Source organism: Trachemys scripta, chromosome 14, assembly GCF_013100865.1.
Source record: "Trachemys scripta elegans isolate TJP31775 chromosome 14, CAS_Tse_1.0, whole genome shotgun sequence".
NCBI lineage: Eukaryota > Metazoa > Chordata > Testudines > Emydidae > Trachemys > Trachemys scripta.
The window spans coordinates 21,936,410-21,961,631 of NC_048311.1; the positions used below are offsets into that span (position 1 = coordinate 21,936,410).

A 25,222-nucleotide genomic window follows, 5' to 3' on the forward strand; every position below is an offset into this window, starting at 1 on the left:
TTGGACAAACTTGAATCCACTTACCCCTTCCAGTGAGGTCAAAACGATGCTCCAGTTTGGTTTGCAATAGTTAAGAAAAGTGAGATTCTAAATATTTAATTTGCAGTCTCATCACAAAACACATGAAGGAAAAGTGGGTGGCTGGCTTGGTAGCTGGGGGGGGGGGGGGGTGTGTGCTATGGTAGGGAACCTTCCACCTCCAGTTTGTGTCCAGTCAAGGTCAGTTATGATGTTACAGTTAAAATATATTAACAGAGATAAAGAGGAAGCAGGGAGGGGAAAGAGATCAGAGAAGCACTTGCGTGTGAGATGGGGCGGGGGAAGCTGCGTTCTGACATTTTTGTTAAGTCATAGGACACATGGTACGTAGGGACTTGTACTACTACAAATATGGTGCCACCTTAAGGAGCCACCATACTCAAACCAAAAGCATTGCAGGGACTGTGGAAACAGCAGCCAGAGTTTGTTACCGTGTGTAGCATGTGCCATGCTGGTGAGTTAGTCCCTGCAATCACATGCAGCAGTCTGTAATCACATGTGTACACAGCTAATACAAGCCACATAGAGGGGACATAAGGGAGCTGAATTCACATCCTCCAGACCTTTGGCTGTAAACCCTATTCTGCAGATACCACTAGAACCAGTGGAGGGAGGTAGATGGGATGCAGGTCGGTGACCTTTCCACACAAGCCATAGCCCGCAGACGCTACTAAAAGCAGGCCAGGGAGGAAGAGCAAACACAGAAAGCATCACACACCGATCCTATTTTCAGAGTAGCAGCCGTGTTATTCTGTATCCGCAAAAAGAACAGGAGTACTTGTGCCAAGTACTCCTGTTCTTTTTGCGATCCTATTTTGCGGGTGCAATGAAATGCACCTCTAGCCAATAAGCAATAAACGTGTCTCAAAGGAGGGCCAAGCAGGGGCGCAGGAACAGTGTATATAGGGCGGGTGCTGAGACCCATCGACCCAAACGGCAGACCCTGGATATGATGGAAACCACCCCCAGCCCCGATGGGGCTAAGACACACGGCAGCGCCGAAGCCCAGCAAGGGGCAGGCGGGGTGACGGCCGGGCTGCAGCGCCCTGGGGGTTGTTTCCCCCTGTGATTGAACCATGGCACCGCCACGTGGCTGCAGCCCCCCCGGGGGAGTGTTACTCCAGGGCTCCAGCTAGGCAGCGGGGGCCCTCCCGGGGCGGGCCGGGAGAGTCCCGCTGGGCTAGCCCCTGAGCCGCTGACTCGCCCTGTCTCCTAGGCCAGCGAGTGACTCCGCTGCTCCTCCCCCCCCCCCGGCCCTGCCTGATCGCGGCCCGCACCCGCCAGCCCCTTTGGGGCCTTGGGGGGGGGGGGGGGGGGCGGAATCACATGCATCCCCCCCGCATCCCTTTCCCCAAGTCCCCTAGCGTGCTCGCGCCCGCCGCCGCGCTGCGTGCTCGCGCCCGCCGTCTGCAGGGCTGGCTGGCTCGCGGGCTGGCTCGCGCCCGTCCCCCGCCGCTCGGAAGGAAGATGGTGGCGAGCGCCCGGGTGCAGAAGCTGGCCCGCCGCTACAAGCTGGCGATCGCCACCGCGCTGGCCATCCTGCTCATCCAGGGCCTGGTGGTGTGGAGCTTCAGCAGCCTGGAGGAGGACGACCACGGCGAGGTAACGGGGGGGCTCGGCTCGGGCAGGGGATGGGGGCGAAGCCTGGAGGAGCGGGGGTCGGGGCAGATATGGGGTGGGGGGTGCATTCGGGGCTGGGGGGCGGGTGTTGCTGTGCATCAGGGCCAGGGGGTGGGGGGTGACCGTGCATTGGGCATAGGGGTGGCTGATGTGGGGGAGATGGTGCATTGGGACCTACGTTATCTGCTGGGGGAAGAGAGCCCGCTAGGGTCTGGGTGGGTGAGTGGGGGGCTGCAGTTCATTAGGATCTGGGGCTGTCTGGCATGAGGTGATTGTATCAGGCTGCGGGAGGTTGGGGTGTTACAGTGCCGATGGTCTAGGTGGGTTAGACGTTCCAGTGCATTAGAATATGGGGGTGTCTGAGCTGGAAATGGCTTGTACCCCCCGTATCCTAATACTTTGTAGCACAGTGCATCTGGGTCTGGGAGCTCTGATGGGGGGGGGGGGTGACCATGCATTAGGATCTGGGCTGACTAATATGGAAACTTGCTTTAGTGCATTAGGTCTGGGGGGGGTTAGATGGGGTGCTGCTGCTGTGTATTAGGATCTGATGGTGTGATATGGGTGGAGGGGTGGTCTAGTGAATTAGGATAAGTGGGTGGGGACCTGGCTTGGGGTGAGTAGTATTGGGAGTCTGGCGTGGGGGGGGGTGTTAGGGTGCAATAGGATCTGGGGGACATTACAGTAAGTTAAGACTCAGGTCTGATCCAGAGAAATATTACCATATATTATGATATAGAGGATCAGATGTAGTGCGACTGTCAGAACTCAGAGTTCTGATGTAAGACCAGGGTTGTTAATATACCATTAGTTGGAATCTTACATTTTCCAAGCAATGGGGACGTTCACCATGAATCTTGTTCTGAGAGGCTCATCTCGGGAGGAATATTAGTATGCATCATGATGGCATCATGATGGCATCATAATACCTTGCAGTTATATGTTGCCTTTCATCTGAGACGTTCAAAGTGCTTTATGAAGCCAAGTAAGCTTCCTCCTCCCCTTTTTACATATGGGGACACTGAGGCAAGGACAGGTGAAGTGGTTTGCCCAAGGTCACGTGCTGAGCTGGCGGGGAATAGAAGCCAGTTCTCTGGACCAGATTGTCTCATCCTTCACATGAAGGTTTTGACCTCTGGGTCACTCATTCAGATGGGTCTATTTATTACAAGTGTATGGAGTGTATCTCTGCCTGTTATATCTGGTCAAACCCAGATCAGGTCAGTTGTGACTAAATCCCATTTCTGTCAGACACCTGTGATTGAGTTGATGGTCTCACAGACAGTGTAGTTTCTCACAGACAAGTGTCTGCCTGACAACTGAGCCCCTCAAGGTCCGTCTCATTTGAGAGGCCTAGAACTGTATGGGTCACCAGCCTCTTCCCCCTTTAGATCTAAGGCTGAAGCATATCTGGGTCAACGTGAGAAAGTGCTTGTACTTGTACTTGTACTTGCTGTCTGTTGTGTTCCTATTTTACAGCTGATTAGAAGTTGTCTGTCCATCCAACACCTTTTACAAATACTAAATTCACTGTGGGGAGGACCCATCTGCTGTGATTTAGTGGTAAAATCTGGGATGGGGGAGATTTGAGGGAGGACAGGCTGAAGAAATGTATAGTGCCCCCAGGGTGAAGGGTGTGAGCTGGGGAACATGGGTGTATACTGCTGTTGTATTACAGCAAACAGCATTCCGGGGTTAGCAGAAATTAAAAAGTTGAGTTCTCTGGGGGGCACTAGGATTCCACCTTTTCTTTAGGGAATGGATTTTGTGCCTTTTCTGGTGCTGTGTGGAGGGGACGTATTCCGGGATTCCACAGTTTTTCATGGGACGAGCAAAGACATGGTCAGCTGTCCTTGGGCACTGGGCAGAGATGCAGAAATAGTTGCCGGATCTGGAATGGTACATGGGAGATGCATGGAGCAAAGTGTTTTTGGACGGTAGGCAGGGCTTACAATTGTCACACTCCCAGCAGTCTAACTTCCAGCCATGTGTGCCCTGTTGTGAGTGATGCCGGTTGATTTGATGGGTGAGTGGACAGGAAGTGAGACCCCTTCATGTGCTGCACCTATCATGCATTATTGTCTCCATGTGCCGGAAAACCAAGTGGCTTCTGGAGCCTTATGGCCCAGAAAGACTTAATTGAAGCTATGGAATAAATGTTAGTGAAAGAAGAATCTCCCATGATACTAAGACACTGGGAGCCTTGCGAGGCGGGGCGGTGGAGAGATTGGCACAGAATTGGGAGCCAAGAATTCCTGAGCTGCAGATTTGGCTCTGCCCCTTTCTCTCTCCTCAACTAGCTGATGTTTGTAAAGCACTCTGAGAACTCCCTAGTGTTAATATAGCCTGTGTCTGTCTAGCCTGTGCCTTCCTCCAGAAAGAACTGTTTAGTCTCCATTCCTTCCAGAAGCCAGATTCCTGGACATTCTTTCCAAAATTCAGACTGGGAAATTGGCAGGTTTTGCTGATGCCCCAGGTCATCTTGTCTGGAAATGTGAGGTGTGCTTGGCACATTGGTCTGGTGTTATGGACATTAGGGGACAGGTGATCTAGTTCAGAGGAAGCAAAAGCCATCCTGAACCTTTGCTCAAAACCTGAAGCAGGTTCCGGGGAAGTTCAGTTCACTTTTCTTAAAAAATAGCTTTTCGTTTTCACACACCTCTGCACTTCCTGACCGTGGCTGGCGCTGGAGGAGCCAGAATACCAGGGTATTTCTGGCAAAGCTGGAAGCAACAGAAATCTTCCAGGAGATCCCCTGCTCCTCAGATTACCAGCCAATTTTGCAGACCTGAAGGGCTTGGAGAGTATGGGTCCTTCTAGTTGTTTAATCAATTAGAACCTGTTCATTCTCCCAGTCACTACTGCATGTTCTGTCCCAGTTTTGCTGGCCCTGCCCACATCTGCCAGTTGTAGTTTGCTTTGGAGACTCGAAGGCAGACACTAGTCCTTAAAATGCCATGGAGCATCTGGAGCTTGTAGGCACTCAAGTCAGCCTTGTCCTTTCCCTCAGGGGTCATTGCATTCAGCTGGGGCTTCTGCAGAAGGCGGCAAGGACTGTTCTGCTGCTGTTTATTGCAGCCGCAAGTCTCGGACTGTTTGCAGCCTAAGCCCGAATGTGAACCAATGTCTCCCAAAATGAGTCCGAGTTTACCCACTGTGCCATCTAGCTGCTCTCAAAGCAGTTGCTTATAGCTGTGGTGGTTCTGGCAGGAAGCTTCCCTTGATGTCTGTTTCCTCTCTCCTTTCTTCCCAGCGCTTTTTGTTCTGTTTTTCAGAGAAGGTGTCACACAGATAACAAGGAGACTCTAAATACAGAACATGGGGGAGGCCTCAGCCAGAGACTCAATACGCAAACAAGATCGCTGGCTTTCCAGTACGGCCGTCTTTACGGCTCGCTGACAGGTGCAGGTGTGGGTGGCTGTGTAGGGAAAAGGGAAGGCAAGCAGCCCGGCCAAGGCATTCCCATAAAGCGTTTTCCCAGGGCAAGAAATAGCCCTAACCTCAAAGTCACTTGCCCAAATGAGCCAAGGCCGTGGCTGTCCGCTAGCTTCTGCTGGGGAGAACAAGAGGGCGGCCGCTCTTGTTGCTGATCCCAGGGATGCTCTGTCAGCCAAGAGCTACAGCATAATCACTCCGTGTTCAGTTCCTGTCTACGTCCAAAGCAACTGATCAAGCACAGCCCCCTAGTATGAAGGCCCCACATCACCCAGGGAGCCAGCAGCCCCCTTCCCAGGGCTTTGTTCCCACTCTGGCTAGATGACAGCTGCATTTACTGTCTCGCTCACCTTTTCCAATCAGACCCAGAGTAAGGTTTTGTCATTGTTGCCCACCCTGAAATTGCAGCGCTCATGGAAGGTGCTGGGTTGACAGCTGTGGGCACTGAGGGGCTCTATGCACAGAGCAGGTACTGTACAGCACTGAAAGCAGCAGTGACAGCTTCCTCCAGGCCCCCTTGCCTGCATTTCTCAACCCGGGGTAGGAACAACTGTACATTGAAAAGATAGCACATGCAGTCCTTGGCTTCTATGCAGGGCCTAGCCACAAGGGATTGCAGAGATGACTGTCGTGATGTGGGTATCTGTCTGCTAGGAACTAGGCCAAGACCAACTCCTTTCACATGGGCCACTGAACAGCCTGGGCTACTTACAAACGAGAGGTTTAGAGATGAAAAGCCCTGTACTCTGTTTCCATTCCCTGGAAAGCTCCACTGAGTATCTAACCCACTCAAGTATGTATCCTTCTATGGGCATCACGCAGCTCTCTGGATTATTATATTTACTTGGGATTCCTCCAAATTGCAGTGCACATGCAGCTGAAGTATCACTCTTAAAGTCACAGTCTGCCCTTGGACGCACATACACATTTCCTGTATAGTTAATGGGACTGTGTGCATACAGGTCGACGGCAGCGTGGCCCCTTTAGGAGAGTTCAGGCTTGAATGTGTGGAAGGCTTGGGTAAGCCACAGACTATCCTTGTAAATGCGGAGGAGGAAATGTGATTTGGGAAAGGTCCATTATGTCTGATTCATTTATTTAATCTTCCCTCTTGGCTTGATAATCCTCAATCCAAACGGATCTAGGCTCTGACTAAACAAGGTGTTTGTCTCACACCCAGCACGGTGAGATCAGGAAAAAACTCCCTCTAAAATGTCCTTCTCTGTCAGTGCACCTACAACAATCGCACCAATCTTCTCCAAAGAGCTTGCTTTTAAAGAGACACAGCTGAGCCCGTTTTAGGCATAAGATTTAGGGGCTCAGAGCTGCATACATTAATGGGAATTGGGTTTTCAGATGCCCTTGATAGCTTTGAAAAATGTCAGTGTAGGATTTTAGTTCTGTAGTGAAAAAAAAAAAACCCTCCCTCCCGCCTTTGTGTTTAATTCTTTCCCTGTAGTGGCTGCAACCCAAATGCAACAACATCACAGGAGGCTTAGAAAGCAAAATGGACCCGTCCTGTTTTCGTTGCCCAAACTGAAGGGAACGCACCAAATAAAATAAAAACAAACAGTTGGCATCAGTGGTGAAAAGTAAATTAAATTTGAAAGCAAACGTTGCTTTAAACCATAGTGATGCTCGTAATCCAGGGGAGGAGATGTGTTTACAAATGGTTTTCCAAGCTGACCATTTTCCTCTCAGTCTCAGAATGCAAAAAACCTTTTCTAGGAATATTTCTGCGTCAGCAGCTGTCATCCGTTCTCATGACATATTTGTGAATGACCTGAAGAAATGCGGAGCAGAATTGAATTGCTCCCCTGCTCTGACCATATGCAAATTGTTCAGCCTCCAGAACCCTGTGGAACAGATGAGGAACGTGGGTCTTGTGCAGGTTCTGGAATCTGGGGAGTTATCAGAGCAGGTGTGCCCAGCTAGTAAATGTCTTCTGTGATGGATCTCCAATCCTCATCCAATATTAGCTTGCCTTGCGGGGGGCCTCAACTGAGATCAGGGCCCCGTTGTGCCAGGTGCTGTACGTACACACACAGTAAGAGACAATCCCAGCCCCAAAGATCTTATAATGCAAATAGGCTAGACAGACACAGGGGAACAGAGTGATTATCCCTTTTCCTGTTTCCCCAGGAACAGAGGATGATCAGAAGAGAATGGGACAAGGAAAAATCAATCCTTTGAAGTACCAAGTTGAAACAAGATATTTATTTCCTTAGTCATTTCGCCACTGCAGTATCTTTTTGTCGCTCTGGAGGAGGGGAGGGGAGTCGAGTCCCTTGTGGGCAGTTTCCATGCCGCTCTGGATTTTGTAGGTGTTATGTAGATACCTTGGCAAGGGATGTGCTAGAACCATGCCTGAGAGATTGTCCCTTTGTCAGCCTTTCGTCATGCTGGTCTGGCGTGTCATGATGTACTACAGCACCAAGCGCTCGCAGGTGTGTTGATGAGAAGACAGTCTAGATCCAGAAGATGGGGGAGATCATAGGGAAATGACCTCCTGGCAGGGTACAGGAATTGTGTGCCTGGTGGAGATGGGGGGGAGGCATAGACAAGGAGCTCATTTTGGGAACTGTGCAAAAGTTCTGCAGAAGTTTTAAATACAGTTGAGTGACACGACTGGAGTAATCTCCTTTTCACTTCCTGGCTGGGGTGGAAGGATCGCTTCAGTATGGTGTGGTATTTAGGGACTGTTGGGTTCATTAACTGGCCCCTCAAGGAAGGAGAGGGGCATTTCTTCTTATTCCTGCTATTGGGAAGGAGAGCGGGACACACTCTGTCAGCCGTGGGCCTGGGAGGGATGAATCCGACTGTAACTATGTGGTGGCATTTCATGAGCTCTCTGCTGACAGCACAGGTGGAGGAGAGGAAGAAATAGGCTCAGGCCTTGGCTACATTCTTAAATGTAGCACGGCAGCGCTGTGAAGCACGAGTGTAGTCACGCGGTCAGCGCTGCGAGAGCTCCACCTCTCTGAGGGGAATAGCGTGCAGTGCTGCGAGCGAGCGTGCAGTGCAGCGCTGTGAGCGCTGACTACACTGGCGCTTTACAGCGCTGCGCTCGGGGTGGGGGGCGTTTTCACACCCCTGAGCGCAGCAAGTTGCAGCGCTGTACAGCGCCAGTGTAGCCAAGGCCTCAGCAACATCTCTCCTCCCGTCTGTGTCACGGGAGCTCCGGTGTGCATGGTATGAAAAACAGCTCCGTCCTGAAGGACATAATCAGTCGGAAGGTGATACTCAGGGCCCGGGTGTGGGAGAGTGAAGGGAGTGTGCCTGGGAACAGAGATGTTTCCACAGATGCTGCTGGGAGTTCAGATCTCGGAGTAAACAGAATGACTTTGCTCCTGATGCCTTGAAGGGGAAAAGGAAAATTCGAGCCAGTCTGGGCAAGAAGTTCTGAAACCTGCCTTGCACACATTCCTCTGCCTTACCCTCATCCCAGCCGGTTCCAGGTGCGTCTCCTTCCCTGCTTGCTGGGTGCCAACGCTTTCTCTGGCCTTTGCGAAGCAATCCTGCCTGAGCGCCAGCTCTAAAATGTGGACCACATTTGCTCTTCACTTGTCAGTCACCTCCCGGACTCTCCGCTCCTGTGACTCTTGTGCAGAGAAAACAGGTTTTTAACTCTCCGAACAGATGGTCCTGCGTGGTGACTAATGAACTGTTATCTCTGCCCGTTCTGGGCTCTCCACCATGCATGCTTGGAGTGGGAGATGGGGAAGTTTTAAACCTTGTCGCGCTCATCTTGCTGAAAGAGCACTGCTGACAGATGCATGTTAGAACTGACCAGTTGGTCAGCGCCTCTGATCTTTCACTAGCCGTGTGATCCCTGCGTGGCTGGGGAGCAGTCTCGCTCACAGAGCTGGTTAGTGAAACAAAGTGGTTTGTTGATACAAGTGAGACTGTAGGGCTTTACTTCTGCTGACATAGGAACTGACGTTTGCACAGCCAGGTCTTGGAAGCTGCTTGGGTTTCCAAGTCCCCATCTTTGTGCCCCCTGATCTGCCTTGGGCTGGCCCTTCCTAGCGGACTATGCCGAATAAGGAAGCTGTTGAAGGACACTGCTTGCATGAAGTAATTTGTTCGATCTCTCACCCTGGTGATGAACCAATGCATTGGCTTGGCAATGCTCTTCCTGCATATCCGCGTGCAACACGCCCTATGACTGTAGCTGCCCCACTGCATTCTGGGTCTCCTGAAGCACCTGTCCTGTAGCACCTAGCTCTGTGGGTGGGAGATGCAGCATTGGGGTAATTTTCAAATACAAAGCAGTGCCTTGTGGGGTCACACCGGGACCGGCGGAACTGGGGTAGCTGCAGCACTTCAGGCTGGCTGTCCATGCCCTTATCGGCCAGGCCTGAGCTCATGACCTTACTCTGAGTTGTAATCAATACTTGTCAAATGCTGAGGCAGCTGCCGTTGTGGGTGGAGCTGAGGCATTGTCCAGGCACTGCAGATTCAGCGTGTTCCAGCCAAAAGGCTTCAGCAAAGCTGACCGGCCTACGGGAGCCAAGGAAAGTGTGTCCAGTTGTGACTCCCCTAGCACAGCAGAGCTCGATGGTGGAGCCTTAGGAGGTCACTGCTTCACTTGCTCTCTCTCCCGCTGTGACACCGGCAGTCCATCATGTCCCTGGCACAGGAAGTGTTGCTAACAGACGCGTTTTCCCCCGTCCGCATCCTGCACCGACATCCCTTTACCTTGCCCCACGCCTGGCCCCCGGCCTTCAAATGCTGTACAGCCTCTTGAGACCTGACGGCTCCTGCGGCATCCTGCTGCTTTAGCATTCACCTGGGAATGGCCCTGAAGATCAGCCCAGTAGGCTGTCTACTCTGGTGGCCTGTCTCTGACAGTGTCTAATCCTGTAAAGCAGAGAGACTGCAGTGGTTCTGGCTTCCCAGCCCTGACGCCTTATCCCCTGGTCTTCCCATCAAACTTCACTGCCTCCAGGAGCGAGACCCTCCTCTCCCCAAGGCTAAATCGTGTCTGCTAATCAGCCAGCGTGGCAGAAATAACTCTGCGTAATTAACATCGCCCTTCACTCATCAGCTTGGCTCCTTGGGAGAGTTTGCTCTGGGGATTTTCAAAGCAGCTGGAGATCCCAGCTTACAACCGAGGAACTGAGGTTAAAGCACATGGGTTCTAATCCAGCATGGACACGCTGTGTGACCTTAGACACAGAGATCAAGTAGTTGGCCCTCTGGCCCATTGGTAAAATAACCCTTTGACAGGGCTTTGTACCTGGACATCTCCAAGGCCACGCTGCACATTAGTATTATCCGCATGGAGACTCGGACTTTAAGGTCAGAAGGGACCATCATGATCATCTAGTGTGACCTGCACATCACAAGCCACAGAACCTCACCCACCCACTCCTGTAATAGACCCCTAACCTCTTGCGAAGTTACTAAAGTCCCCAAATGGTTTAAAGACTTCAAGTTACAGAGAATCCACCATTTACTCCAGTTCAAACCAGCAAGTGACCATGCCCCATGCTGCAGAGAATGGCAGAGATCCTGAGAGATTTTCGCCCTGGGGGAAGATTTCCATGGCGATCAGTTAAACTCTGAGCATGTAGGCGAAAGCCACCATTCGGACACCTGGGAAAGAATTCTCTATAGTAGCTCAGAGCCCTCCCCATCCAGTGTCCCACTCCGGCTGCTGGAGCTAGCAGTCACAGATGGGCCATGTGCCATTGTAAACAGTCTTGTGATATCATCCCCTCCATAAACGTATCCATCTCAGCCTTGAAACAAGGTCGGCTTTTTGCCCATCTACTCCGCTGGGCAGGCTGTTCCAGAACTTCTCTTCTGATGGTTAGAAACCTTCATCTAATTTCATGTAAGAGATGAGGAAACTGAGGCACAGTAAGAGTTGACTTGCCTGAGGCTCCCCTGGAAGTCATGGCAGTGTTAGTGAGGAACAAAATCCATGCCTGCTGGCTCTGAGCTCTGCACGCCAGCTCTGAGACCACAATGTATTTATAGTGTGTCCACCACAGCAGTTCCTGAACGCCTGCCTTCCCTAGTCCCGTCTCCCTTCTGACGGGATTGTGGGGGATGGTTAATGTCTGTACAGCACATGGAAAATGCAATTGCTATTTATGTGCAAAGCTGTGGTGGTGGTAGTGCTCAGAGGGGAAGGGTGGGCTTGTGGTTTTGCACTCGACTGGGACCTGAGATCTGGGTTGTGTTCCCCATTCTGTCACAGGCTCCCTGTGTGATTTGGCCGAGCCTCCATTCCCTGCCTGTGCAGTGGGGAGGATAATACTTTCTTTGGCTAGTTGGATTGTAAGCTCTTGAGGGCCGGGACTATCTCTTGCTGGGGCCAGGTCTACACAACACACTTACTTTGGTATAACTGCATTGCTCAGGGGTGTGAAAAATCCACACCCCTGAGCGACGTAGTTATACCGACCTTAACCGCCCATGTCGGCAGGAGAGTTTCTCCCGACGACACAGCTGTGGTGGAGTTACTAACCTGTCAGGAGAGCAATCTCTCGTCAGCTTAGAGCGTCTCCATCAGAAGTGCTGCAGCGGTGCCAATGCACGTTTGTGGTGTGGGCCTGCCCTGAGAGTGTGTGCAGCACCTTGCACGATGGGGTCCTCTAGGGGGTATGTCTACACAGCACTGTAAACCAACTCTATTCGACCCGCCCCTGTTACGTTGGTGCTTCCAAGCCCACGCTTGAGCATCCACACGGTGTTGTACACCTGGGCTTCCAGTTGTGGGACCCCGGGCCTTACAGCCTTGCTAAAGCATCCACGCTGCACTACACAGACGTTCTGACTCGGGCGTGCAGTTGGAGCTGCGTCCATGCTGCAAAATGACAGGGCTTGGACCCAGGTCTCGGTGCCACTCCCCTGGGTGAGTCCTAGGACCAGGTCCTGAGGACTTGCTGATCTGAGTCAAACTGATTTGTATGTGGACAGTAGGGGGATTCAGGCTCAAATGTGAATCTGAGTAGACTCAGTGTAGACATACCCTCGTGTTCCCTCATAATTATAACAACGAGAGCAGGAGATTGGGTGTTGGGGCCCTGGAGTTCTGTTCCCTGCTCTGCACTGACTTGCTTTGTGACCTCAGGCCAGTCGCTTATCCTTTTTGGACTTGGCTGTACTAGACCTTTATCTCAAGGTCAAGATTGTCTCTCTCTCTCTCCCCCCCCCCCCCCCCCCCCCAACAACACAAATTCCCCCAGCTGTGTGGGGCTGATGGTAGAAGTCAGTGTAGCAGTGCCTCAGTTTCCCTGTGTGTTAGTCCGCCCTTGCAGAGGGGTGAGATAAGCATGTATCTGCAGCATATGCTGGGGTGGAAGGTTCTGTAGCTGGATGAGCTGCTGCTAACAATAAGGAAGCTGTTGCAAGAGATGTGGTGATACCCAAGTTAACATTTTCCCTCTGTTTTGTGTCCGATCAAACTTGGAAAAGGGACGGCAAAAAAAGGCCAGGCTGCCCGAAAACAGTGAAGGCTCCAAAGATTCGGACAGCTCAGCTGGTCGCCGGGGGAGCGCGAGCCGGAAGCATGGGCGGTGGAAGGGCCGCCCGGAAAGCCCTGGAGTGCTGGTGGCCAAGGTGGTGAGAGCTGTTACCGCAAAACACAAACCTGGGCGAAGGCTCCCCGCAGCCCGGGACGACTCGAGCAGGAGGAACCGGACAGAGCTGCGTGGGGATGCCCAGCTGGCCGTCTTCCAGCACGGCGACACAGGCAGCGTGGAGGGGGCTCCCCAGCCCACCGAGAACAGCTTCACCCCCAAGTGTGAGATCACGGGCAAAGACGCCCTCTCGGCGCTCGCGAGAGCCAGCACCAAGCAGTGCCAGCAGGAGATCGCCAACGTGGTGTGTCTGCACCAGGCAGGGAATTTGATGCCCCGCTCTGTGCCCCGGCACTGCCAGCTGTCAGGTGAGTCTCTTCAAGATTGGGGGCTCTGCTGATGCTCAATGGCAAAGGTAATCCCTTGGCATCAGAAAGATGCCCTGTTAGTGGGCCGCAGCCTGTCGTCCAACCCTAATCTGGGGTGGGGCAAATGTCCTGTCTCCGCACCCCCTGACCTGTGACTAATACCTGCACAGGTAATCCAATCAAAGCCACGCCAGCCTAGTCGCCTAAGAATCTCCCTCCTAAACGAGGCTACTTTGTCTGGGTGGGTTCACTCCCTACAAAGGAAAATCACAAATGCAGCCCATCGTGTTTCTGCCTTGTGCCCCTCCACCCCCTGTTAATGGAGAAGATTGTCCCGTGGAGATTACACATCCCAGCAGGCTGTGTTGTACTTACTCAGCATCCTGGCCACATTGGATGTTAGCACTGAGAGTGCTTGCAGCCCAGTGGAGATGGGGGTGATTGCAGTCTGCTCTCCTGGCAGATCAGGTGTGTCCCTGGGGCCCGTGGCAAGGTGAACGTGCAGCCCTAGGTTGGGAAGACGCTAACAGCGGGGCTGGGCAGTACGGGGACTGTGTATTCTGCTGTAAGAGAACAGCTGGCAGAGGGGTCTTGAGCGATGGCCGCTTCCCTCCCCGAGCGAGCGGGTGAGCTGAGCCCAGCTGTTGGCTCAGTGAGCATCTGCTCTCTGTCCCCCCAGGGAAAGTCAGCCCCGTGATCCAGTGGGACGAGAGCAAGACGCACCAGGCCTCCGTGAGCAAGCCGGTGCGGATTGCGTACATGCTGGTTGTTCATGGGAGGGCCATCCGCCAGCTGAAGCGGCTCATCAAGGCTGTGTACCACCAGCAGCACTTCTTCTACATCCACGTTGACAAGGTAGGAGATGGGGGGGGGGGGAAGGGGGGGTGGTTCGGAGAAGGTCGCAGCGTGGGGTGGAGGCGCTCGGGTGTAGTAGCTGGCAGGCAGTGGAGAATGTGCCAGAGGTTGGTAGGAGGCAATTGTAATGACACCCCTGCTTGGATTGTCTGCAGGGACTGAACCTTGGGCTCTGAAAGCATCCGCCTCTACTGCTGGAGTTAAGGATCAGGCCCACTAGCTAGGGGGCAGAACAGACTTGGCTAAGCCTCTGTACATAGTCTAGCCAATAGACAAAGAGCCCCATTGAATTAGCAGGGGTCACACAAGGCACCCCCAGGAGCACTCGTGCTGCGGAGGCATCCGTGGGTGAGCGGGCACCACGGCAGGGGTGAGTGAGGGTGGCACATGGGTGGCCGGGCAAAGAACCATAGCTGTAGGGGAACATTGGGGCAGGAGGAGGTGGGGAGGACGGGGCCCTGGGGTGGGCACAGAAGGCATTTGTGCTGAGTGGGGACGGGAGGAAGGAAGGGGCCCGAGAGCCTTGTCTGCAGGGCACGGTGCCCTGGACCTTACAGGAGAGGGAGGCCTGGCCACGTTCTCTTGCTCCTGATCACTTGTAAAGCAGACTCTCGTGGGCAGATCCATGGCAGGCCCCTGGCTGGCTGGAGGAACCAGCTCAGCAAAACAGCAGCGTAAGAACAACCCGTGACGCGAATGAAGATCGGAATGAAGTGTGTCACCTGGGACGGGGGCTCTCAGACTCCTAGCACAGAGCAGGTCTGAACAGAGAGAGTGCCACGCAGGCCCCGCCTCCGCTCCTAACACCCCATGGGACTACGATAGCTCCCCTGGGAAATGAATTCATGGGAAATGTTCCTTGATCTGTCCTATCCCGTCTGCCCCGGACACTGGAATCTATTCCTCTCCCCCCATTTGCACTGGGGGCTGGATCCATTCCTCCCCCTGTGGTTTCTCCCCCCCCCTCCATCTGTGCCAGGGGGCTGGATCCATTTCTCCCCCATCCCCCTGTGTTTTCCCCCCATCTGCCCTGGGGTGCTGGGATCCATTTCCCTGTCCCTCCTACCTGCCTTGGGAAGGCAGTGATCTGTTCCCTGCCTCTCTCACAGCTGACCCTCCATGCTCTGCTCCCCTCCCACAGATCTGGCTACCTGTCCTCACCAAACTCCCCTATCAGCTTGGAGGTTTCTGCTCCTACAGGGAATATTCCACCCCGCCCTCCCCAGTGAGCCTGCGACAGGCTCCCCTCCCCAAATCTCTCTGCTCTCCTGCAGAGATGGGACCAGGCCTGGGGCTGGAGCAAAGCTGAACTGCCCCATCCCCCAGTCCCACGCTGCTCATGGAGCTCCATGGAGAAGGAGCTGACTGAGGGACTCTCCCCCTCCCCCATCCGGGAAAGGAAATGAGCATTTTCTCCCTCTGGTTCCTCTCCCCAGCCCTGGCAAAGTCCAATCAACATGCAAAACACTGGGCCAGAGGTGAAACACCTCCCCCACCCTCCCATCCCTCATAAACCACAAATGAGCCGAGCGGCTCAGCTCTTAGCACTGAGATGGGAGGCAAGAACTCCTGGGGCTGCAGGGGGGGTTATTGCTGCCCCCCCGCCCAGAGAGCATGGAGGGGCTGACTTGCCCATTGTTCCCATCCTTTCTGGGCGACCCCAGCGGGCTGTCAGACCTGTCCTAGCCTCCCAGTCAGTTGTCTGTGCCCTAAGTCCAAGCTCCACCACGAGACTTCTCCAAGCCCTGGTCCTGCTTCTGATCGTGGGGCTGAGGTTTGGAGCTGCCGATTAGACCGTGCCCAGGGGAGTAGGAGGCAGGGCTCAGTGGCCCAGCAGGGTCCAGCACAGAGACTCGTCATGAAGGCAGGCTGGGGGGCCCATGGTACCAGCCAGAAGAGACTGAAGTACCAAGCAGGCAAAATTGGTCTAATGGTTAGAGCAGGAGTCAGGATTCCTGAGTTCTATTCCCGCCTCTGCTGCTGGTTTGCTGTGAGACCTCGGGCAAGTCACTTAGCCTCGGTGTGCCTCGGTTTCCCCATCTGTACAATGGGGCAGTAATACCCGTTTTGGTGAGGCGCTCGGATTCTCAGACGTTCTGAGCAGCTCTGGGGGAAGTCAGCGGGAGCTTTAGGCGCTCAGCACCTCCGCGAATCAGGCCCCGCATCGCTAAGCGGTACAGTGCAGTGTCCAAGCGTTACTGGTTTCCCGTTGCTGGGTGCCAGTGCTCTAGAAAGCCCAGTTCCTGAGCTGCAACCTCTGCCCTTGCAGCGCTCCAACTACCTGCACCGCGAGGCCCTGGAGCTGGCCCAGCACTACCCCAACATCCGGGTCACGCCCTGGCGCATGGTCACCATCTGGGGCGGCGCCAGCTTGCTGAAGATGTACCTGCGCAGCATGAAGGACCTGCTGGAGATCACGGACTGGCCCTGGGACTATTTCATCAACCTGAGCGCCACTGACTACCCGACCAGGTCAGCAGGGGGAAGGGAGGGTTCCTGGGCTCGGGGGGAGAGAGCCAGGAGGGAAGGAGCCGCTTGCTGATGTAGCACCATGGAGCAGGAGCTGGGATCTCAGCACCCTCTCTGGTCTTCCCCCCTCCCCGGAAGACACTGGAGATCCCCACTGCATGGGGGTGAAGGGGGAAAGGAGGAGAGAGCTAAGGGGCAACGAGGGGTGGAAATGGAACCCACGTGCCCGAGAAGGGGATTGGGGAGCCCTGTCTGCACGGACCCCGCCAGCTGATGAATGAGAAGCCGTGTGGGGTGTCGGAGGGGGGCAGCGTGCGACGGGGGAATGGGGCAGTTCAGCTTTGCTCCAGCCCCAGGCCTGGTCCCATCTCTGCAGGAGAGCACAGGGTCTGGCTGGGAGGGCGGTACCTTTGCTGGGAGTCTCGAGTGTGAATCAGTTTATCCTGCTCTGTCCCTCGCCCTATGAGTGAAACACCCCCACCCCACCCCTGCTCGCTCTCATTAGGCGCCAGGCAGCGGAGCAGGCGGATTTGCACCTCGCCAGCCCTGCGATAAGGTTTTGCACCTGTGCCCGTCAGCCAGCTTTGTGGCTCTGCAAATTGCAGCCTCACCGTGTAAACCTTTAGCCCTGGCAGCTACGGCTCCCGCTCCAGCGCTGCTAACGCACTCTTGTTCGTATCCCTGCTCCCTACAGAACCAATGAGGAACTGGTGATGTTCCTGACCAAATACCGAGATAAGAACTTCCTGAAGTCTCACGGCCGAGATAACGCCAGGTAACCCGGGTGTGGGGGCAGAGCGGCGCTTGGCACCGGGGTCGGGATAGAGATCAGCAGGGGGGTGAACTCTGAGAAGAAGCAGGCACTAGGGCAATTATACCAAGCAGCTGAAAGAACAAGTCCTGCCTCCATACGTCCCTGTAACAGCGACACAAACAATGAGTCGGGTCAGCCACCCTGTAAATCCGCGTTGGCTGTAATGGAGCTCCCCTGAGTCAGGCCAGCCGAGGATCTGCCCTTGACCTTGTCACCGCACACTGGGAAGTGCCCCCGCTCCTGTTAGCGAGGTGACCTCTCGGCAGTCGGGAATGTGTGTTCCTCTAGAGACCCCACGCTGTTGACCCCGCCCCGTCCCTACGCAGGTTCATTAAGAAGCAGGGCCTGGACCGCCTCTTCCACGAGTGCGACTCCCACATGTGGCGGCTGGGCGAGCGGCAGATCCCGGAGGGCATCGTGGTGGACGGCGGCTCAGACTGGTTCGCGCTGACGCGGAGCTTTGTGGAGTACGTGGTCTACACGGAGGACCAGCTGGTGTCCCAGCTGCAGCAGTTCTACACCTACACGCTTCTGCCAGCCGAGGTGGGTGGGCGGGGAGGTTCCCCGGGGCGGGGGGCTCAGAGCTGGCTTCACAGGAGTCTCTCCCGTTTTAAATCATGTTCCTCCTCTTGGGGACATTATCCTGCCTTGGGGCCTGATCCTGTTCTCATTGACGTCGAAGCTCCCAGCGGCTTTGATGGCAGCAGGATAAAGCCCTTTAATTGCTTCCCATTAACATCCTGCCATTGGAAGATCATTCGAGTGTGGACAAAACTCTGTCTGTCTGTGTCTGGAAGAGGGGCGTGGAGCAGGGGGTGTGGTGGGCACGGGGGGTGGAAGTTGAAGAGACCCAGCCAAGTACAGCTGGAAATCTCCTGCATTCCCCCGTCGCTAAGCTGCCCCCCGGTGCGCTGGGCCCTGGCGGACGTGACATAGGTCCCCAGCCCTCTGGCTCTTACTGGCAGCAGGCAGGGCGGACTCCACAGCCGACCCATCTCGGTTACCTATGTTAGGTGCCTCCAGCCCCTGCTCAGCGGCTCTCCTGGCGCTGAGGAGCTCGATGCCTTTTCGCACAGAAGCTTGAATGCGGAGCCGCCCCGGCCAGACCAGAGACCGTGTAGCTGCCTTTGGGAGGTTTCACGTTTCTCTCTCCTAACATCGTCTCAGAAGCAACAAGCTACCCCCAGAGCCGCAGTTGCTTTGTGTTTTGGTTTTCTTGCCTGCCCGCACCACGCGCAAAGCCTGGGCCCCAGATCTGCCTTTCCCTGTTCCACCAGCTCCAGGACTAAATTCTTGAGGTTTCAGGAATTCAGCTCCGCTGGTTCTTCTGGAGCGTTGCTGGCTCCGCAGGGCGAGTGGGAGCCAAGGCTTGTGTGCGTCAGTGAAGCACCTTACTGGGTCCGATTCCCCAGGTCCCGCACCTGTGCAGCCGTCGAGACCTGTGCAAAGAGCGTGTGAAGTGCTGCCCTTCTGCCTTGGTAGCACTTCCCTCCCCTTTGCACGGCTACCCGTGGCTGCACGGCATGTGGGGCAGGGGAGAGTCAGACCCACAGCAAGCAGACGTGCTGAATAAGAAAGTGCCTTTGTTTTTTCCACTCCCTTTTTTAAACTCTAGCCACCTTGCGTGCTACGAGACCCCCGGATACGAGCCGCTGGAGGGGCGTGATGGTCTGGTTCCGGGGAGCGTGCTGGGAATGTATGTAGAGTGAGTGTGGAACCGCCCGCCCCCTGGATCCGTTATGGGAGGGAGCCAGCTAGGAATCCCAGGGGTTTGCAGACAGGAAATATTAGGGGCTTTTAAACCCGCAAAGCTCTGTGTAAACAGCTGATGCCTGAAGTCTCCTCCTGCTGGGAGGAGGCACAATGGGGTGGGCTGGAGGTGCATGTGGGGGGTGGAAACTAGCAGTGATCTCCATCATCCGGGCTTGCTGCATCTCTGGTGGTTTTTGCCCTTTTCTCTGTCTGTGCACAGTCCTTTTTCCACACCATCCTGGAGAACAGCCACGCCTGCGAGACTCTCGTCGACAACAACCTCCGGGTGACAAACTGGAACCGCAAGCTGGGCTGTAAGTGCCAATATAAACACATAGTCGACTGGTGTGGGTGCTCCCCAAATGACTTCAAACCCCAGGACTTCCTGCGGCTACAGGTGAAAATGACACTGTCCCTCCCGTCTGCTTCTCTCCTTTCTCTCCCCAACACACCCTCTTTCTTTAGTCCTACAAGCAGTTCCCTTCCCAGTCCCAGATCTCCTTCCCTTTCCTCCCCTCTGCTCTCCAACAGATCTCATGCTCAGACAGCAGCTCATCTTTCCTTCCCCCACAGGCTTTGGTTGAGCAAAAAAAAAAACTCTTTTAAAACCTTAATTGCTCTTAGGAGAAATTGTATTCAGTGTGGTGCTGATCTGTCTCCTTTGCAAACGTGAGGCTGACCAAGGCAAGTCAGAGATCTTCTGAGGCCATGCACACAGTCCCAAATGCAGTTAATCTCTGCTAATTGGCTCTGTGCTATTGAAAGTCCTGATCCAGCCATCTGAGCCATGCCCGCAGAATTGTGCCCCCAGGCAGAGCCCCATTAGGGCTCCGAGGGGAGTTCACCTGTGGACTCCTAAGTGATGGAAATGAGGCCTGTCAGTGACAGGCTTCTCCAGGAGATACCCTCAAGTTGCAATATTTCTGGAAAACAAACTGATCTGCCTTATGAGCAGCGTTTTCACTGTTGAAAATTCTTCCCGCTGTAATCAATCTAATTCATGATTGAGGCCGTTGGCCCTTTGCCTTTCTCTTGGCTTGCGCAGTAGAAATAGACTGGCTGCGTTTGCTGCTCTAGTCAATTGCTCTGCTGCTCTAGCCATTGCCAATGGTGTCGGGAACGCCTGTCTCTTTTCAGCAACTCTCCAGACCCACATTCTTTGCCAGGAAGTTTGAGTCGACGGTGAACCAGGAAGTTCTGGAGATCTTGGATTCTCACCTCTACGGTAACTACCCGCCCAACACGCCAGCCCTCAAGGCCTACTGGGAGAACGTCTACGACCGTGTGGATGGGCTGAGCGGGCTCAGTGATCTCATCCTGACTGTGTACACATCCTTCTCCAGGCTAGGGCTGCAGAAAGTGACCTCATCCCAGATGCAGAAGGCAGAGAAATTCTGCAGGTAGGAGACCCAGAGATCCCAGGTCTAGGTTCTGAGCAGTAGGGCCGCCTCAGCACCGTGGGATTGTGAGCATGCCAATGGTCTCTTCTCTGTAGATTTGAGCCCCAGAGCTTCCCATCCAGCGTGCATCTGTATTTCTACGACGACCGTTTCCAGGGTTACTTGGTGATGCAGGAGGTGCAGAACTCTGGGACGGGGCAGGTGGAGTCTCTGGAGATGTGGATGATGCCGCGAGGGGCCCTGAAGCTGGCAGGTCACGGAGGACAAACTAACCGACTACAGAACGTGGAGGTAGGACAGTTATGTGCTCCCCTCTCTGTCTATGGCCACAGCTTCTCTAAGGCAGGCAGGGAACGTGGATGGGACAGCACGGTGCAGGGGTAGGTGTGGGTTTCCTGTTGGGGGCTCTACCAGAGCAGAAGGGAGGGCGCAGGAGAATGGGACGTGGCACCTGAAACCCATTGGCAGTGCTGTCCCATGGTCATGCTCTCCAGCAAGGGAAATGCCCTGGGGTGGGGTGGCTGAGGCAACACACCCTATTTAATAAGGGGCTGGGCTGGCAGCTGCAACTGCTAGGAGTTTGGCTTCTTTCTCTGAATATTCGAGCTCCTTCCGGCATCTGGCCCAGACCAGGCTGGCAGGGGAGAGACTGTGTTGCCTTCTCCTGCTAGGCCGATGGAACATGTTCTCTGGAGTGTGATGTAAGAACAGAGGTGGCCGGTGCCTCCTCACGCATTGGCTGACTGTGGCCTGGTGCCGCCCCATCCTGACTTCACTCTCAATTTCTCCCCTTGCAGGTGGGCACGGAGTGGGATCCCAAGGAGAGGATCTTCCGGAATTTCGGGGGCCTGATTGGGCCTTTCGACGAGCCAGTGGCCATGCAGAGATGGTCCCGGGGGCCTAACCTCACCGCCACCGTGGTTTGGATCGACCCCACCTACGTCATCGCCACGTCCTACGACATCACCGTGGACGCGGAAGCGGAGTTCACGCAGTACAAGCCCCCTCTCAACCGGCCCCTGCGCCCCGGGGTGTGGACCGTCCGCCTCCTCCAGTTCTGGGAGCCCCTCGGAGAGAACCAGTTCCTGGTGGTGCCACAGACCTTCAACCACAACCAACCTGTTGGGAAAGGTAAGGGGAGTGGCTGCTCCTGCTGGACACCACCTACGCCTAGTCAGTCCAGCCCAGCCCAGATTTCCTCAGGCTGCTCCGCCTTCAGCAGGGAGGGAGACTCAGTCTCCATGGCCTGTGGGACCCTTGGACTCTGCTGAGACTGGCAACAAAATAGGATCAGTTGTACCTAGTGGCTTTTCCTTGACCACTGAAAACCACCAAACCTGTTCCACACAGGCCACCAAGCAGCCATTGGTGGGCTGATCTTAGGGCTTGGTCTACACGGCGAGTCACTGCACGGCAAGCCACGGTGTGAATCTACAGCACGCCAGCTCGCCACAAACGAACGTCCCATCTGGACGCTGCTACAGTGCCGTGAAAGCCCCGGAGGGCGGGTCAGGGTGCTGCAGGGTACTCCGGACCTGTCACTGCACTGCCCACCTGGGATGTTACTGCGCGGCAAACTGGCGTGGTGTAGAGTCACACCCTGGCTTGCCGCGCAGTAACTCGCTGTATAGACGTGATCTGAGCCCACGACCTTCTGACAGAGCCTTCGCCACCTGTCACTGGGGAAATCTCAAGCCATACTCTCGGCTGCTGCAAATGGGAGAGACCCCCTTGACGTCAGTAGAGCTGCATCCATTTAGGCCAGCTTTGGCCCTGAGAATCCACGTTGGCATGAGCTAGCTTTAGATGTGCAGCTAGGGCTGCCCGGGAAATTGTCTATCCCAACCGAAAATGTCATTTTTGTGAAATGTTCTTACCTGGGAAATTTTTGGTTTACTTGGGGGGCAAACCTCCCCCTGCTTCCCCCGTCCTGACCAGCTCTCCACACAACCACGGCCCAGCCAGTTGTTGAGGAAATGGCCAACTGCAAATGCAGGCCAGAGAACTCTGCCATGTGACCTGTGGCTTCCTGTCACTGTTAATGTGGGGCATCAGCCCATGGACACTACGGGTCCCAGCATGCCATGCTCCATCTTGTTCTGAGCATCCTGGCCTATCCTATCTCCCTATTCTTCCCCCACCCGCCGTGATCTCTCCTTGTGTGTCCGGCGGGGGTGGTCTCTCCTCCAGTTAGGTGTGGTATGTTAAGGGACCGTCTGGTGAGCGCCTCTCCACCGTGTCCAAGGGGCATGGTGGGAGGTTTGGGGACTGTGTCCACCTGTCTCTCAATCACTTCTCCCTCTGTGTTTTGCCCAGATGACAGCAGCTGGTTACATGGAGGTCCCCCCCGCAATGAGTATATGGAACAAAGCTTCCAGGGACTGGGTGGGATTTTGAACCTGCCGCGCTCGGATGAGGTGGAGAAGGAGGCCCTGCGGAACGCGCAGCTGATGGGCAAGGCCCTGGAGGACTGGACGGACAGCAGCATCGGCAGCTTCTGGTCGGTGGCGGATCTCTGCGTGAGCAGCCCCTCCAGCTGCTCCTCCCTGGACACGTGCAGCAAAACCTCATGGAGTTCGCTTTCCCCAGACCCTAAAGCAGAACTGGGGGCCATCAAACCTGACGGGCGACTGAGGTAGCAGGGACAACCTGGGGCAGAGAAAACGGAAAAAAGGAGCGTCCCCCACAGCGAACGTGATGGAGGGAAGCGCACGTGCCCCCAGGGGGGGATTCTCTTGTCTGTCATCCCGTGAAATGGCACCTTATTCACTCGGGGAAGAGAGAGAGGAACCTTCAGGCGGCGGAAAAACTTTCCTGTTTCATTTTGGGGGGAGATGCTGGAACAGGAGTCCCACCCACCTCTCCCAGGAATGGGCACTGAGTGGCTGGAGAGAGCATGCGGAAGCGCCCATCACCAGGGCACAAGGAGGGCGCTGGCAGATGGGAGGAGCGGCGTATTTATTGAATCTGTGCAGGTGTGACTCAGGTGTTGGGGGGGGAAACCCGCTGATCTGCCAATTCTGGGTTACCCCGGCACACCCCCTGCCCTGCCCCTCCCCGTCCGTGGCTGACTCTCTGTGGGATCAGGACTCACGCTGCTGATCTTCCACATTCCTGAGCGATTGCTGGCAGAGGACTCTGGGGACAAGGGTCTATGGGGAGCACCAGGGGCAGGGGCTGTCCTGCCTGTGTCCTTGGAGAAGCTGCTGCTGGCTTGATGCCTGCATCTCATCCCCCTCCACCCTATCCTCTTAGTTTGTATTTTTATAAATATATAGATAAATATATATGAAGCAAAGTGCAATAGAGACACAGGCCCTCATTGGCCAGGGAATCTGTGACTCCTCTCCCCTTCGCTGTAATGTACTTTGTTCTCTTGGTGGCTGGGGAGGGAGGGGGTTGAGTGTTTCATTTCCTTGTGCTGACTGCTGGGAATCAAACCTTGCTGTCCCTGGGTGAGGACGGTTCCCCTCCTGCTCGCCAGGGGGCGCTTCGTCAGGCGGGTTCTCTGTAGCAGCCGAGTGCCAAGGCTTCCTGGAGCGGGGCTGCCAACTGTGCCAAACTTTCACACCCTGCTGGTGTTTCTCGTGCGATGGCTGGAGCTTGGGAAGGGGGAAGCAAAGCCCCTGGGCTCACCCAGGTCACTCCTCTAGTGACTGAAGTCTGAGAGGTCCCCATTGACTCCACTGGCTTAGAGGGAGGCCCAGCAGGGGCTGCTTGGGTGGATGAATTAACCCTCCCACCCCTATAAAGTGTCTGCCCTGCCCCAGACGGGTGTTCAGTGCTGTATCCAGTTAGCCCACTCACTGGGCTCAGTGTGAATTTCCCTCCCCTGGGTTGGCAGAAACCCACAGCCTCTCCCCATACCTGCCATGGCTTCCACCGCGAAGAGCCAAGGCTTAGGCCAGCTTTGCCCAACCCCCTCCCTCCCGTTCGAGCCTGACTAAAGCAAAGCGCTACTTCCCCCTCTTCCGTGGAGTCTAGAGCCCAGTCTTCAGAAGGTGCCCAGACACTATGGGGATGGGGGCCTCATAAGCTACCTACGTGACAACATCCTCCAAGGCCTGGGGGGTGGGGCTCGTAGGATCCTCCCCCCACAACGTTCACACCACTTTCAAGACCCGCTTTTGTTCGGTTCCTAACCCTGGGCTGATCTCAGCGGGTGGGTCCCAAACGCTGAGACCCCGCTTGAATTTGCCCCGTTGAATGGTGGTGACGGGAGCTGGGGTAAGATGAATTCTCTGCCCTAGGGGTGAGCCTCTGTGTGCCATATTATACTGCAGAGGGAATGCACAGACTGACTCTTGAGTCAGGATATTGTCCCTGCAAAGGAGCTGGGGAGCTGGATGCCGTTCAGTGGGAATGAGCCCGTTTTTCGAAGTTCTGACCCAGATATGAACTTACCCAGCATTCAGGAATGTTCTGCTGGGGGGTGTCAATGTGACCCATTCTAGGGCAAGATCTCACAGGCGTTTCTGGATCAGAGGGGCTGATCTGGGTTCATCTCTGGTTTTAACTTGATCATCTCCCCGTCTCTGGTTTAAGTAGGGGGAAGGTGCTGAAGGGAACATGTTGTAAGATAAGTTCCTTCTCTAGCCCAATGGGCCTCGCCAGACCCACAGCGGTCAGAGACCTCCATACCTCTCTGGCAGATGATCCCAGTGAGGACAGATGACACGTGTGCCTATGCCCCACCGCCTCCATCCCCTCACTTTTAGCTGGGCACGTGAGGCAGTAGCACTAGGGCTGGGAAGGGACTCGGCCTGGAACGTGTTCTGTGTTCACAAGTAAACCTGGTGGTTGGAAATAAGTGGGAGAAACTATGCAGGGCTTGGCCCCTGTTCCAAAGAGGTAACGCCGAAAGCTTTGTGTCAGAAGCATTATGTAAAGTTGTCTTAAATATGCAACACCACCACAAATATAGCTGTATCTCTA

At 54.9% G+C, this 25,222-nt stretch overlaps 1 protein-coding gene across 1 annotated transcript; it reads left to right on the forward strand.

Annotated features, from left to right (window-relative positions):
* Positions 1–1,440: 1,440 nt before the first annotated feature.
* XYLT2 (xylosyltransferase 2) lies at positions 1,441–25,222 on the forward strand. The gene is made up of 11 exons (XM_034789939.1): positions 1,441–1,641; positions 12,526–12,997; positions 13,677–13,852; positions 16,122–16,324; positions 17,016–17,096; positions 17,462–17,678; positions 19,108–19,284; positions 20,025–20,287; positions 20,383–20,578; positions 21,085–21,418; positions 22,604–25,222. Exons 1-11 carry the CDS (start codon positions 1,507–1,509, stop codon positions 22,924–22,926), a joined length of 2,577 nt encoding a protein of 858 aa, XP_034645830.1. The 5' UTR covers positions 1,441–1,506; the 3' UTR covers positions 22,927–25,222.

Bases quoted from the DNA above. Each gene is read 5' to 3' on its own strand.
- XYLT2 (XM_034789939.1), top strand. From the start codon at position 1,507: ATGGTGGCGAGCGCCCGGGTGCAGAAGCTGGCCCGCCGCTACAAGCTG. The intron at 1,642-12,525 runs GTAACGGGGGGG...AACTTGGAAAAG, and splicing joins AGGAGGACGACCACGGCGAG to GGACGGCAAAAAAAGGCCAG. The intron at 21,419-22,603 runs GTAAGGGGAGTG...TGTTTTGCCCAG, and splicing joins CAACCAACCTGTTGGGAAAG to ATGACAGCAGCTGGTTACAT.